A 13,510-nucleotide genomic window follows, 5' to 3' on the forward strand; every position below is an offset into this window, starting at 1 on the left:
CAGGGCCAGCACTTACAAGCAGTGTCCACAGGGCAGTGAGAGCTGCAAATCAGAGATATAGAATTGTTTTGCTGTCTTTATTAAGGATTCACGTTGAAGAGATTGGGAGGCCATATATAACAGCAGTTAACAGCACATACTTTGGGTCGCACAGACTTAGGTTTAAAATCTGTCCATGTGCCTTGGGCTGACTGCTTAACCATTTGAAATTTCATCTATAAAAAAGGATGCCAACATATTCATAGTTTGTCACAAGAGGAAATGAAAGCACTTAGTACAGTGCTGGGAACAAGGTAAGGCTCAATACATTGTGATTAGTAGTATTCTCAGTACATTCAAGCCTAGGGATGACTGCGGATACAAAGTGTTCCCTGATGCACACCCATGTTTATTGCAGCTTTGTTCACAATAGCAAGGAGTTGGAAACAACCTAAGTGCCCATCAACAAATGAATGGATAGAGAAGCGGTGGTATAGTCACACAATGGAATACTACGCTGCATTGAAAAACAAGGAACTCATGCAATATTATTCAAAATGGGTGACCCTGGAGGACATTATGCTGATTGAAGTATCTCAGTCACAAAAGGACAAATACTGCATGGTGCCACTGTTGTAAATCAGGACTGACCTCGGGGTTGGGGGGAGACTGAGAAAGATGGGTTCAATAATTTATACTGTACTGAAACAGATGAGAGAGAAAACTGTTTAAAAGGGATATGTGATGTTATTGTCATTACAGGAGTCCAGAACGAAGGCTGCATAGTGGATTGGACCTGGGGGTAGGGATTGTAAAACAATGAAAGAATTTTTCTTTTACTTTTCAAAGAGAAGAGTGTACTGGGGAGGGAAGGCTGGGCAGGGAGAAAAGTGCAACAATGAATGAATGGAAATCCAAAGTCTCTGTCAATTTTCACTGAAATTAATGATAAAAAATTTTTTTAAAAAAGATTTGCATAGCAATGGACCATAGTGGAATTTGTTTTATGATCTTAATAATAATAATCAGAAAAAATAGAAAGAGAAATAACATCAACATTTGTGGCAAAATTATAGGCATCAAGCATTTTCCTAATTTATTTAAATAGAAAAATTAATTAAAAATAAAGTATAATGTAAAAAAAGAAAAAATGAAAGTGTTTCCTGGGCCCTACCACACGACTGGGCTGCATTCCCTCTCACCTTCTTCCTCCTCCTTCCTTCCTTCCTTCTTCTCCCCTCCTCCTCCTTCCCCTCCATTCTTCTCCCCTCCTCCTCCTTCACCCTCTGCCCTTCTCCCCCTCCTCATTCTTCCCCTTCTTCTTCCCCCCATCCTTCTCCCCCTCCACCTTCCCTCCATCCTTCCTTTCAGCCTGGAGCTACCCCCTTTGTGGATAAAAAATAAAAAAATATTAGGTTCTATGTTTTAATTAAAAAATACTCATTTCATGGACTCCAGTTGGAAGTGATAAATGCAGATGATTTTTTCCACCTTTATGATAAAAGTAGAGCTATGATTAGGAAGCAGTTAAGAGGCTACAGAAGGCAAAATGCTTTCCAGAAAGCAGGAAGAGAGGCCTTGGCCTGACTTATCGTTGCCCTGACAACAGCAGGGCCTGGAGGGCCTCTGTTCCTGATCCCTTAATCTGAGTTGCTGCCATCCCCATGCCTCAGGAATGGTCTCCTACAGACACCTGGGTAGTTAAAGCAACACTGACTGAAGAGAGGGACATAGAGGGATGGGGATGAGGCTCCTTCTCCCTGCCAACCTCCTAAGGCTCAGTTTAGATTCAGTCCCAAGCCGCAGTCTTCAGCTGACCCTAAGGTCTGTCCATGCCAGTGGATGGCCTTCTGGGCTTACCTACCAATCTCAGCACTGGCTGTGGACACCAGTGGTGCTTACCAATGCTAGGGGCTGTACCAAGCACCCCTACGGCAGCAGGCCTCATCACAGCACACTCTGTGCTGTCAGTGCAGTGTGGCCAAGCTAGCAGGTAGCTCCCTGGGGCCACAGTCTTTCCAGCTGCAGACTGGACTCTCAGGCCTTTTCTGGCTCCCAGATCCTTTTTATTCTATTTTTATATTTGTCATTTTGGCAAATATAAACCTCAGAGCATATTCCTGTTAAGAAGAAAAAAAAATAATTGGGCAACATGGAATAATTTGAAACAGGGGCTGGGGTATTGACTTTCAGTAACCAGGGACCAGGGAGGTGGTCCTGGGCTTTGGAGTCAAAAGGGTTTGTGTCCCAGTGCTGACTACCATTGGATTGCTGTGTGACTCTGAGCTTCTGTCACTTGAGAGTTAAGAGGCAATGAAAGTTAAGTCCCTGCACATAAGATGCAGTCCATGAATGGAGACTCTTCCTTCTGACACACCATTCCAAAGAATCAGAGGCAATTTAGGAGTCTGAAAGTCTGGTTTCGCAAGCCAAGGAAAGGGCACAAGGAGTAGCAGAAAGCCAGAAAGCCTCGGGAGTGAGGACAGCCCACCATCATACTGGCTGAGAGGAACTGAAACTTGTCAACTCAGTTGCCTGTGTGGTTTGATCATACAAAAATTAATTTTCTGATTCTACCTGTTAAGAAAACTTACTTCTCAAAGGTTCATTCTTTAAGTACAACTTTACCACACGAGGACTTCACCTGTTTTCACTCACTTTAAGTTTCACTAGACATAAGCTAGTAATGAAATTAACAAACTTTAGATATGTGCCAAATTCTTTACCTCATACTTGTTATTTAATGGACAAGAATAATGGGCTCTTACTGTATCCAGTAAACAAATGAAAAGTAGATCTTCAGAAAAGCTAATTATTCAAAGTCACAAAAAGTAATACGTTTAAATTCCTATCTGATTCTAGAGTTTTTTTCTATTTCAGAGACTACCCTCTGGTGGGTTTTGGGCTGTGGCCACTACAGAAATGACAGCAGAAGGGACGGAAGGTTATGCTGATGTGGTGGCAGACAGAGGGGCAGGGGGTGCACTGGGCATTGGCATCCAGGAGGACAGAGGCAGACTGGTGGGAGGTCAGGAGTAAGAAAGGGCGAGAGCAGTAGCGAGTCCCTTAGAGCAGGTAACTCCACTTCAAAGGTTTCAGCTGTTTAGAAACTAGATTTCTTGGGGTCAGGAAGATTCCCAGTATTGGTTCCAGCGTTGCTGAGGGGTCCTGAGCACAATAAAACAGGGAAAACCACATCTCGAAGAGGGTGTGGCTGAACATCTGCACAGTCCTCAGGCCCCAAATTCCAGGATTTGTGACGATTTGGTGCACACTCCGCTAAGGTCACTGGAAACCGTTTTTGTCATCCCCCACGTCCAATACCTGGACCTTCACCGCATCCCCACGCACTCGTGACTGTATCCCGTCTCCTCCATCTGATTAACTCTCTGATTTTACATCAAGTCGCTCTTGCTCAATCATCTTCAATCGGTTCTCACACGTCAAACCCAAGCTCCAGTCATCCAGCATTACCTTCCAGACTCCTCAGCACCCCGCTCCATCCCACGCCGCCTTTGGCACCCTGGTTTCCCCACATGAGCCCTGCTCTAGGCGGCTCCTGGTCACATCTGACCCCGTGGGCCACACTCCAGGAAAAGCTGGCCTCAGTTCTCGTGCACACAGGCCCTGACTACACATCCCAGGTCCCCATGCCTGCGGCCAGCCCCCCTGCTGGCCCCTCGTCTGTAAGGCCTTGAGGGGACTGCCCCAGGTGTCCCAGCGTGGTCTGGTTTAGAGCCTCGCATCCACGCTGTCTTCGCCAGTGAGGCGAGGGGCGCACGGTCCCTACGAAGTAAACCACCTCCCTGCCAGTCCCTGCCACCCTGCGTTCCACCCACACTGCCTCCTTGGTCTCAGACCAGCCGGATGCCTGGACATTTCGCGGGGCCTCAGGAAGGCGACCCTGCCAACTGCCCTACCATGCTCCCGGGGCCACTAGCGTACCCACATCGGAAACGGTTCCAGGGCAATGTCACCTCTGCGCAGCGTCCCCTGCTCCCTGGCCGCAGATGGACCAACAGCTAGCGAGTCTGGCACGGTCACAGAGCCGACAGCCAGAGACATAGGCAGCTGTCCCAAGAGTGTCCACCGAGCACGCCGGTGGGGCTCCCCAAAGCCGTCCGGCTGTGCCCCGCCCGCCCCCGCTGCACGCGCCCCTCCCAGCACACAAGAACGGCAACCGGAAACGCTGGTCTTTTGAAAAGGACTCTATTATTATCAAAGAGCAGCACAGTCCCCAGGGCCGCGCCTCACTCGCCCGCGTGGGTCCGCAGGTGGTACTTGAGCGACTGCTTGTAGCGGAAGCACTTGGCGCAGTGCGCGCACGGGTAGGGCCGCTCGCCGGTGTGCGCGCGCTGGTGCTCGAGCAGGTGGTGCTTCTGCGTGAAGCGCTTGCCGCACTCGGCGCAGTGGTAGGGCCGCTCGCCCGTGTGGATGCGCCGGTGCTCGAGCAGGTGGTGCTTGCGGATGAAGCTCTTGCCGCACTCGGGACAGGCGTGCGGGCGCTCGCGCGAGTGCACGCGGCAGTGGTTGGTCAGCTTGGACTTCTCGCTGAAGCTCTTCTCGCACTCGGGGCACTTGAAGGGCCGCTCGCCCGTGTGCGTCCGCTGGTGGCGCAGCAGGTGCGACGGGCGGCTGAAGCTCTTGCCGCACAGGCTGCAGATGAAGGAGACCTCGTGCTTGCCGGCGTGCACGCGCTGGTGGATGACCAGGCTGATGTGCAGGCGGAAGCTCTTCTTGCACTCCGGGCAGGTGTAGGGCCGCTCGCCGGTGTGCGTGATCTGGTGCTTGGTCAGGCTGGACTTGTGGCTGAAGCTGCTGTCGCACTCGGGGCACTGGTAGGGCTTGGAGCCGCCCCCGCCGGGGCCAGGCGACTTGGGGCGCGCCTTGAGCGCGTGTTTGGGGTGCAGGCCGGGCGTGCGCTCTGGCGAGGGCGGCGTGCGCGGCCCGCGGTGCGCGCGCTGGTGCAGGGTCAGCTGCTGCTTGTGGCGGAAGGTGGCCTCACACTCGGCGCAGGCGTAGGGGCCCTCCTTGACGTGGTTGCGCTGGTGGATGACCAGGTTGATCTTGAGCCGGAAGCTCTTACCGCACTCCAAGCAGGTAAAGGGCCGCCCGCCGCGCCGGTTGCGCTGCTGCTGGTGCTGGCTGCCCGGGCGGCCGTCCAGGTGCCGCCCCTCCAGGTGCCGCTCGCTGTGGGCCGCGGGCGCCAGCCTCCGCATGCTCATGGTGGGCTTCCCCAGCTGCAGGGGAGGGGGGCTCTCTGCGCCCTCAGGGGACAGCTCTCCGGGCAGCGGGGCCTGGTACATGCTGGCTTCAAAACGCCCGGACAGGTGCCCCAAAGACTGAAGGTGCGGAGGGAGCTCTTCCTCCTCCTCCTCCTCCTCCTCCTCTTCCTCCTCCTCATCGTCCTGCTCCTCTGTTTTGATCACAATCCCCTCTGATCCAGAACCCAGGATGAAGAGAGACAGATGGAGAGAGGAGGTTAGTGCTGCTCGCCGCTGCCCCTGACCCCACTGCCTCCATCCTCACCGCCCAACACAGCGGACACAAGGATGGCCAGCACCTTCATTCCCGCCCTGAGGCCCTGGCCCCATCACCCTGGCCTAGGGGCGCACTGGTTCTGGAAGGTATGAGACCCCTGCTAAGTCCTGCCAGCTCTCTTGGCATTTCGGCCAGGCCAGTGGAAGGAGGCAGCTGCTTGTTGGGAAGCTGGTGGCACCAACAAGAAAGCAAGAAGAAAGGGAAGAACGTGAGTCTTCATGGGAGGCACCCAGATCCAGTCATGCCTGAAGGTGGACTCCTCATAGACTCGCAAGTTACTCCAATGGACAATACCCTGGTTTTTTTTAAGCTGCGGAAGGACTGAGTATGTGGTACCTGTAGGAAGAGAGTCTTGACTCTTAAGTCTCCTCTGAACTCCGCTCAGCCAGATTACTCCCTGCCCCTCGCTCGTAAAGGCACTTATCCTCCTCCGGGAACGTCCCTCTTCTCATGCCTTCCTCTCGCACCTTTTCTGACTGTCTTGGCCTGCAGCGCGGTTGGTTCACCTCCAACTGCAGAAGCAGCTGGTTTGCACAGCCCCCTTGCACAGTCCTAAGTCCTCCTTGCTGTTCCCTCCTTCCCACCCCGGAAAGTGCCCCCTGAACTCCTGTCCGATGGTTCTCCTTCTTACCAGCCCCTACCCATTAGGCTGGCCTTTGAGAATGCACAAACGCCATGGTCCATAAGAAGGTAAGTTCTAGAGAAAAGGACTGCCTCATTTTCTGTTTGGAGCTTTCTCCAGGGCTTCATACTGACTGGCACCCTGTAATCACTCAGCTGGGGAACTCACTTCTCTGGGTGCATCTGTGGGGTGAGAGGGAATGACAGGCTGCATCTGCATAATTCTTCAAAGGCAAACAACCTTTTCAAAGTATTTCCCCACCTGTTTTCTCTTTACATATTCACAGTACCTTATTATAGGATAAGTCAAGCAAGAGTTCTCCATTTTGTATAAGGGGAATCCAAGACTCAGGGAGAGGAATTATATTTACAAATAAAGTAAATAAAACGGACTTTTTCAGACCTTGGTACTTAGAACCATCTAGTCTCTCCTCTTCCACGTCCCTGTGAACCCCATCACGTCGAGTCCAAGCTCTTGTCACAAGACACTGCTGTCTCCATACCTAGGAGCCTCAGCAGAAGTGACTTGGAACGTGATGCTTGAAAGAATAGGAAGGGAAATGACCAAGGGTTTCTGCTTGTCCAGAACAAATTAGAAAGAAGGAAATCACAGAACCAGAAAATGCCTCTACATGACTAACAGCCCACAAAGGAGGGCACTGTCAACCAAAAGGCAGGCGGTTCTAATCTACCTCCTCCTCCTCCTCAGGAGAAAGATGGGTAATACTCTCCTGTGCGATTTACAGCCTGTGAAAACCTGCTGGAGGGTCAGCTATGAGTTGGTTCTAACCTGACAGCACATAACAACAAAACAGTCCATATAACCCTCGTCTTCCTAGGTCCTGAGACCAGGAGTAGACCGTGTTCTGCTACCATTACCAGGTATTCTGACCTGGGTCACAGTAGTTGGATCTGGTGGCCCGGTGGTAAGAAAATGTTCTACCAACCTAGAGGCATGTGATTTTAATCCACCAGCTGCTCTGTGGGGAAACATGCGCAATCTTCTGCAATTCACAGGCTCTGAAAACCTGCTGGAGGGTCAACGATGAGTCAGTTAAGATTGGAAGCAATGACTACAAATGAAGCTTTTTGAACATCAAACTGGTGTTTTTGTTTTTTAAATTCAGGACTCAATACTTCACAAATTACTGTTTAGTTCTAGTAGAAACAGGACGGTCCTGTTTACGATTACTAGAAAGACTACTTACCTGGTAATCGGAAATTTCTATTATATGCTGCTGTTGTCAGAACTGACCCATAACTGATCCTCTAAAGGGTTTTCAGAGGCAGTAAATCACACAGAAATCTTTTCCTGTGGAGCAGCTGGTGGATTCAAACCCACATACCTTTGTGTTGGTAGCACAACTGCTTACTACTAAGCCACGAGAACTCTATAATTTTTCTAATTTAAATCTACTCATAGTTTGCCGTATTTTATTACAATGTCATGACAAGCAATTATTTTAAATTTTAAAAAGACTTCTGAAATCCTAGGCAATTATTATTTTTTTTCAAAAGGTGGTACATTCAGACAATGGCATACTATGCAGCACTCAGGAGCAACGATTTAGAAAAATAGTAAATAACTTGGGAGAGGCTGGAAAGCATTATGATGCGTGAACTAACTCAGTCTCATAAGGACAAACACTGCATAAGAACATTATTGTAAAAATAAAAGGATAGCTAGTAAAACATGTTTGGGGACCCAAGGGGGGAAAGAGTGGGAGCAGAGGGGTGAGGCTGGGTAGAGGCAAAACCACCCGGCTGCAGAGTTTGGTGAGTGGAGGAGGGGCAAGGAAATGGGAAGGTTCAGGGCAATGATGAGCAGGTCCAATGGTGATTAATGAGAATTAATGAGATTAATGGTGATTAATGATAAACATGAGAATGGCCGTATGAAACACAATGTGAATGAAGAATAGTGTGAAACACAATGTATACAAACTTTGTAAACAAACCAATTAAAAAAAAAAGGAGAGGAAAAAAAATCCCTATCTTCTGACCAAGGAAGATGCCCATGGTCCTTTATTAAAGGGGACAGCAAGCTCCACAGGAACGATCTACCGCTGAGGTTAAACATTTAACAAGACAAGAAGGATGTGGGTCCGCGTCTAAGGATAAGTCTCTTAAATGGTATGATAGTGAGTTCTGCTCATAAGCAAAACACCAAAAACTGAGTGAGTTTTACAAAATTTTCAAGGGACACAATTCCTATTTTACACATTTTCCCCCAAATATAGAAAAAAAGCGTAAGTTGAATAGTTTTTTAATGTTTATTATGATCTTGTTTCTCACATTGGTTATTTATTGTGTGCTATTCAGGGAGAACTGACTCACTGCTGACCCCAGCAATTTTCAGAGACTGAATCCCATGGGGGCAGATTGCTCGTTTTCCTCCTGTGGAGCAGCTGGTGGATTCGAACTATGTGCTTCTGGGGTTGGCAGCACAGGTTTTTACCCAGTAGACCACCAGAGCTCCTCATCTACCACTTGCGGTAAACGACTCATCACTGGCCCTCCAGCAATGGAGGAGTCTGCCTATCTTTTTTCTATAAAGTAGCTGGTGGATCTGAACTATGTTCCTCTGGGTTGGTAGTGTAACTCCTTACCTCTAAGCCATCTGAGCTCCCTCATCTAACAAGAGATGAGGATAATTCAGAGAAAAGAAAATTCATTTCCCTTAAGAATGTCGTATTTAAATTCCTGCATTAAATACTAGTTAACTAAATCCCACTGTATATTTTAAAAATGCACCATGATTGTCAGGTTGAGCTTTACTCATGATCATAAGGGATAGTTCAGTATCTGAGAATCTGTCACGAAGGACCCACCCTCTGCTGCTTTTCCTTGGACTCACAGCACGTAAAGAATGAGGACGCTCTGGTCTCCCAGCATCACACAGTGCTGTCCAAGCTTCACCACGAAAGGAACTCTGGTGGCCTGGTGCTCAAGCCTGGCTGCTAAGTAAGAAAAAAGCCGAAGCAGTCTTCACCTTAGACTATGGCTTTGAACACCACATGGGGCGGTTCTACTCTGTAAAACTACAGCACAGCTATGAGTTAGTATTCAGCTTGGAAAAGCGTGTTTGTTTTTGCCATGACTAAGTAAAGACAGTACCAATCCAGTGATTTTAAAAGCTTGGTAAAACAATTGGTCTTAATTCACCTGAAGCAACAAAGGAAGAGTCAGGACTAAGAAGATAGGGAATTTGAGACCAAGAGACTTCAAGAACAATTGTCATCTCTTCCAGAAGTCACTGATGGTGACTGGCTGCTGTACTAAATGCTCTGGTCAAAGACTTTATAGAATCCTAATAAAACGGAGAAGGGAATGTCAAGTTCTCAATCCACTTTGTGGTGCCAGTGAAGCTAGATAAACCCCCAAAGCAGCTGCCCTTCAGCTTTTTGACCAGAAATATCCCCTGGAGTTTTCTTTAAATCAAACAAAAATTGGTAAAGTGTCTGCCTTGAATGTTCTCTTTTCAAGAGCTATATGGGATCAGTCTGACAACTGGGAAGTTTAGGAGACAGTAAGTTTATATTAATGAGGGAGGAACAACTCAGAAGAGAAGTGAGGAGAGCTGCACGCCTCGAAGGTACAGTCATGTCAGAGCCTCTAGAAATGGTGGGCAGGTGTGTGTTCATCTACATGTAAAAATCGTTCATTTGGTGTGTATTCATCAAGGTGTAGAAATGTCTGAGTCGGTGTGTGTTCCATCTACATGTAGAAATGGTTGTTTTGTTGTATGTTCATCCAGGTGTAGAAATGGTTGGTTCTTGTATGTTCAGCTGTGCATATTCTCAACAAGTAAGTCATCTTAAGAAAACAAGCCTGCACTTCCAAGACTTCAATTTAGTGGAAGTTTCTAGAGTAACCTAAGACTGCCAAGAACAAGTCAGAAAAGAGCAGCTGCCACTTTACCACTATCTCTGTGACCTTGAAGATGTACTTGGTTTTTCCCTCCTGGTAAACTAGATAGGAGAGATGGCCACCAGCCTCCCCCTCAACTCAGGAAGGTTCTAGAAACCCATCTGGGGTCATACTCACACTCCTCAGCACCTGCCCCCCACCCTCCTGGAGCAGGCCCACCAGGGGCTCAACAGCCCAGCACCTCAGCCTATGGTACTGACCTGTGCAGGTTCTCTGCTGTACCAGCATCTGTTTGAGCTCGCTGAACTCGCCAGGGCCCTCCGCTGACTCCTCCAGTGCATTTTCAGGGTCCTGCATGTCCAGGTCTGCCTGCTCAGCACAGGGGTCACCCAGCTCTGAATCCTGGAAGCCGTGCTCCTCCACCTGGCCCATCAGGGGCTCCGGTGTCTCCAGGCTTTCAGAACCCTCGTCGTTGGTCTGTACTTCGATCTTAATCACGATCCCGTCATGTGCTGAGTAGGCAAGGGTATGGGAGAGGAGGGAAAAAAACTCAGAGCATTATCGATGCCGGCCAAGTGTCTATAGCCTTAGATAGGATCTCAAGGTCCCCACCTGAGACCATGGAGAAACACAGCAATGACTGAAAGTAAGCCAAACTATTTTGGACAAGGGTAGCCTTGAACACACATAAAACATGAGTAGCATTAAAACTAGTGCAGAGTTTATTTTCATGACCCCTGAAATGTTTGAAGTACCCAGCACTGGTGGAATTTACAAAGCTCAAGCTCACCCCCACCCCCACCCCCACCGGGTTTCCAATGCTGTAAAGGGAACGGGAAGGACACTGACCATCTTCCTCCTGAAGGGCCGCTGGTGGATTCGAACCATCAGAGAGGGACAGTCTTTGGGTTTGCAGTGTAACTCCTTCCAGACTTGGTTCCCAGAACTCCTAATGTTTAATAAAAGGGACCTAACTCTCCTTTCCTAGGTGGGATCAGCCAAAGAGACGGTCTCTGCCAAACCCACTCCATCAGTCTGTATGAAGAGTGAGCTCATGGCCTCCTCACCACCACACACTCTGTCCCCTCAGACCCTCACTGACCAGAGGGGCCTTGAGGTCTTTCTCCCCATATTTGTAAGCATGCCACCAGAACAAACCCAAATCCCCATGGATGCCAGGCACAATTCTCGGTAGGTTTTCCTGGTGTCTTTTCTAAAAGCAGACACCAGGCAGGCCTTCTGAGCATTGCTGTTATGTGCCGTCAGCTGCGACTCATAGGGACTCTGTGCACAAATCTCTGAACCCTGCCGTATTCTGAGCCAGTCTCACTGCTGCCCCGTTTACCCCAGTTACTGTGTTAATTCATCTTATCCAGAATCATCTCCTGTGCTGTCCGTCACCCTTCTAAGCATGATGCCCTCCAAGGACTGGTCCCTCCTGGCAGCATGCCCAAAGTATGTGAGATGAAGCCTCAAAATCCTTGCCTCCAAGAAGCAACTTGGCTTCACCCTCTGCAAGACAGACCTGCATGTTATCTTGGTAGTCCAAGGTATGTTCAGTGTTGTTCTCCAACACAACACAAAGGCATCGATTCTTCTTCTATCACCCTTAGTCACTGCCCAGCTTTCTGACGTGTACAAGTGACTGTGAAGACCATGGCCGGGATCAGCCGTTAGGTTAGCTGACAGCTGTACCTCACTGGGGCTTCAGAAAGCAGCTTTTTCACTTTGTACTGTATCACTGTGGTTTATTGTTAAAATGGTTTTTCTAGCCATCAACTCTGGCTTTCAGTACATATGTGGAAGGGAGTGTATAAACTAATTACGGGCCAGCAGGGAGCTCTGGTGGCCTAGAGACAAGAAGCTGCACTGCATTCCTGAAGACATGTGGTTCAAGGCCACCCGCTGCTCCACGGGAGACGGATGGGCAATCTCCCACGCAATGAGCTGCCTCTGAAAACCCACCAGACAGTCACATATAGGTTGGTTCCAACTCAACGGTACACAACAACACAGGCCAGAGACTCCTGCACCAGTCTGGCTAGACGTACACATGAGCAGAAGCAGCCTCAGCGGAAAATGAGAGACCGGCTTGGACTGCTGCCCCTCAGAGCGCTATCTGGAGCCTTGACTCGGACTTGTTAGAGGTCTGAGGGGGAAAGCCGTAACTGGCAGGACTCTAGGGACTTCATGACACTGACCTAAGCTGGGAAGCTGAAGGTCAGAGGCCCTTCAAATATACCTGAGAATCTGTCTGGACTGAGGAACCTGTTAGCGTTCCCCAAAACCCACAAACATGAATATAGTTCTCTGAGGCCTATGTGGTCATTGCAAAATGTTTCAGACCCAGTTGAGCAGTAACTCTGGTGAAGGAATTAGCAGAAGCAAATACAGGAGTATGGGAGACCATGTCTGAGTGATTTGAGATGTGTCACTACACACACAAGCCCAGGCGGAGTTAGAGTGCATATTTCTGGTCCATACTTACCACTCAGAGTGACACGAATGAAGAAGGCTTGCCAATCTGTTTCCTAAACCACAGAAAATCTCAGGAACAAATGACAGAATGCTGTCTTCTCTACTGCTGGAGGCTGGCAGGAAAGGGGACTGAGCCACCTTGATGGCAACAATGATTACATCTGTTTCTATTTTGTGGTCATGAATGTGTGAAGAAGTAAAATCATTATACATACTTTTTCATAGCTTTTCTCACTCTTTTTTTCTTAGTGAAAGTTTACAAACCATAATGGTTATTAATTCAATGATTCACCCACAATTTTTTATGACATCAATGGCAATACCCGTACAGCAACTACATTATTCCCACTTCTGCAACTCCTGTTTCCCTTCATTTTTTTTTTCGGCTCCACAGTCAACACTCTTGGCACGAGCAGTCAGGAAATCAAAAAGGGTATCGCAATGGGAGAGTCTGCCGTTAGGGACCTCTCTAAGGTACTCAGGAGAGATCCAAGATGGCGGCGGAGGCAGAGACAGCGTGGTGAGCTGCGGGAGCAGCGAACCCGTTAAAGCAGGGCCATTATGGCCTCCACAGACTTCGGCTTATTGATAATTGAACACTGAAACAGTTGATGACTGGCCCTCAGTGAAGATCGAGGCTCAACAACAGGAATTCAAGGATTCCCAAGGAGAAATGGGTGAGTCTCGTAGCTCCCCCCCTGCAGAGCCCTCGCCACGCCACACAGCCGCTGCAGCTCCATGAGGCTTCCACAGCCGGAACGAATGGATTCCCTCACCCAGGATGGATGCTGGGCACCAGCCCTCCTCAAGACTGGTACAGCGAAGCCACCACACTGCCGCAAGATGGACTTGGTGTGGAAAGAATTCTTGGAGCCAGGATGGTGGCTGTGGGGGAAGCAGGCGCCCTCCGGCCGCCCACACAAGAGGGGCCGCACACCAGCCGAGCGCCCGTGGGGTGGGGTGGGGGGGCGCACGCCCCGCTGGACACCTGTGTAGGAGGTGGGGGATGGGATGCATGACC

The 13,510-nt window shown here is 49.2% G+C and overlaps 1 protein-coding gene and 1 pseudogene across 1 annotated transcript in view; one reads left to right on the top strand and one right to left on the bottom strand.

The window, feature by feature from the left end:
* Window positions 1–4,223: 4,223 nt before the first annotated feature.
* The window catches only part of ZNF777 (zinc finger protein 777), a 38,680-nt gene continuing 29,393 nt past the window's right edge, over window positions 4,224–13,510 (bottom strand). Inside the window, exons 4-5 of the mRNA XM_006887191.1 lie at window positions 10,272–10,523; window positions 4,224–5,416 (exon numbers count right to left, since the gene is read on the bottom strand). Of these exons, the coding sequence (XP_006887253.1) occupies window positions 4,230–5,416; window positions 10,272–10,523 (1,439 nt within the window). The 3' untranslated portion in view covers window positions 4,224–4,229. The remainder of the gene's footprint in view (window positions 5,417–10,271; window positions 10,524–13,510) is intronic.
* LOC102874707 overlaps window positions 13,368–13,510 on the top strand; it is a 10,379-nt pseudogene continuing 10,236 nt past the window's right edge.

This window comes from Elephantulus edwardii, unplaced genomic scaffold, assembly GCF_000299155.1.
Source record: "Elephantulus edwardii isolate Elephantulus edwardi_28Jun2011 unplaced genomic scaffold, EleEdw1.0 scaffold00055, whole genome shotgun sequence".
In the NCBI taxonomy this organism is placed as follows: Eukaryota; Metazoa; Chordata; class Mammalia; order Macroscelidea; family Macroscelididae; genus Elephantulus; species Elephantulus edwardii.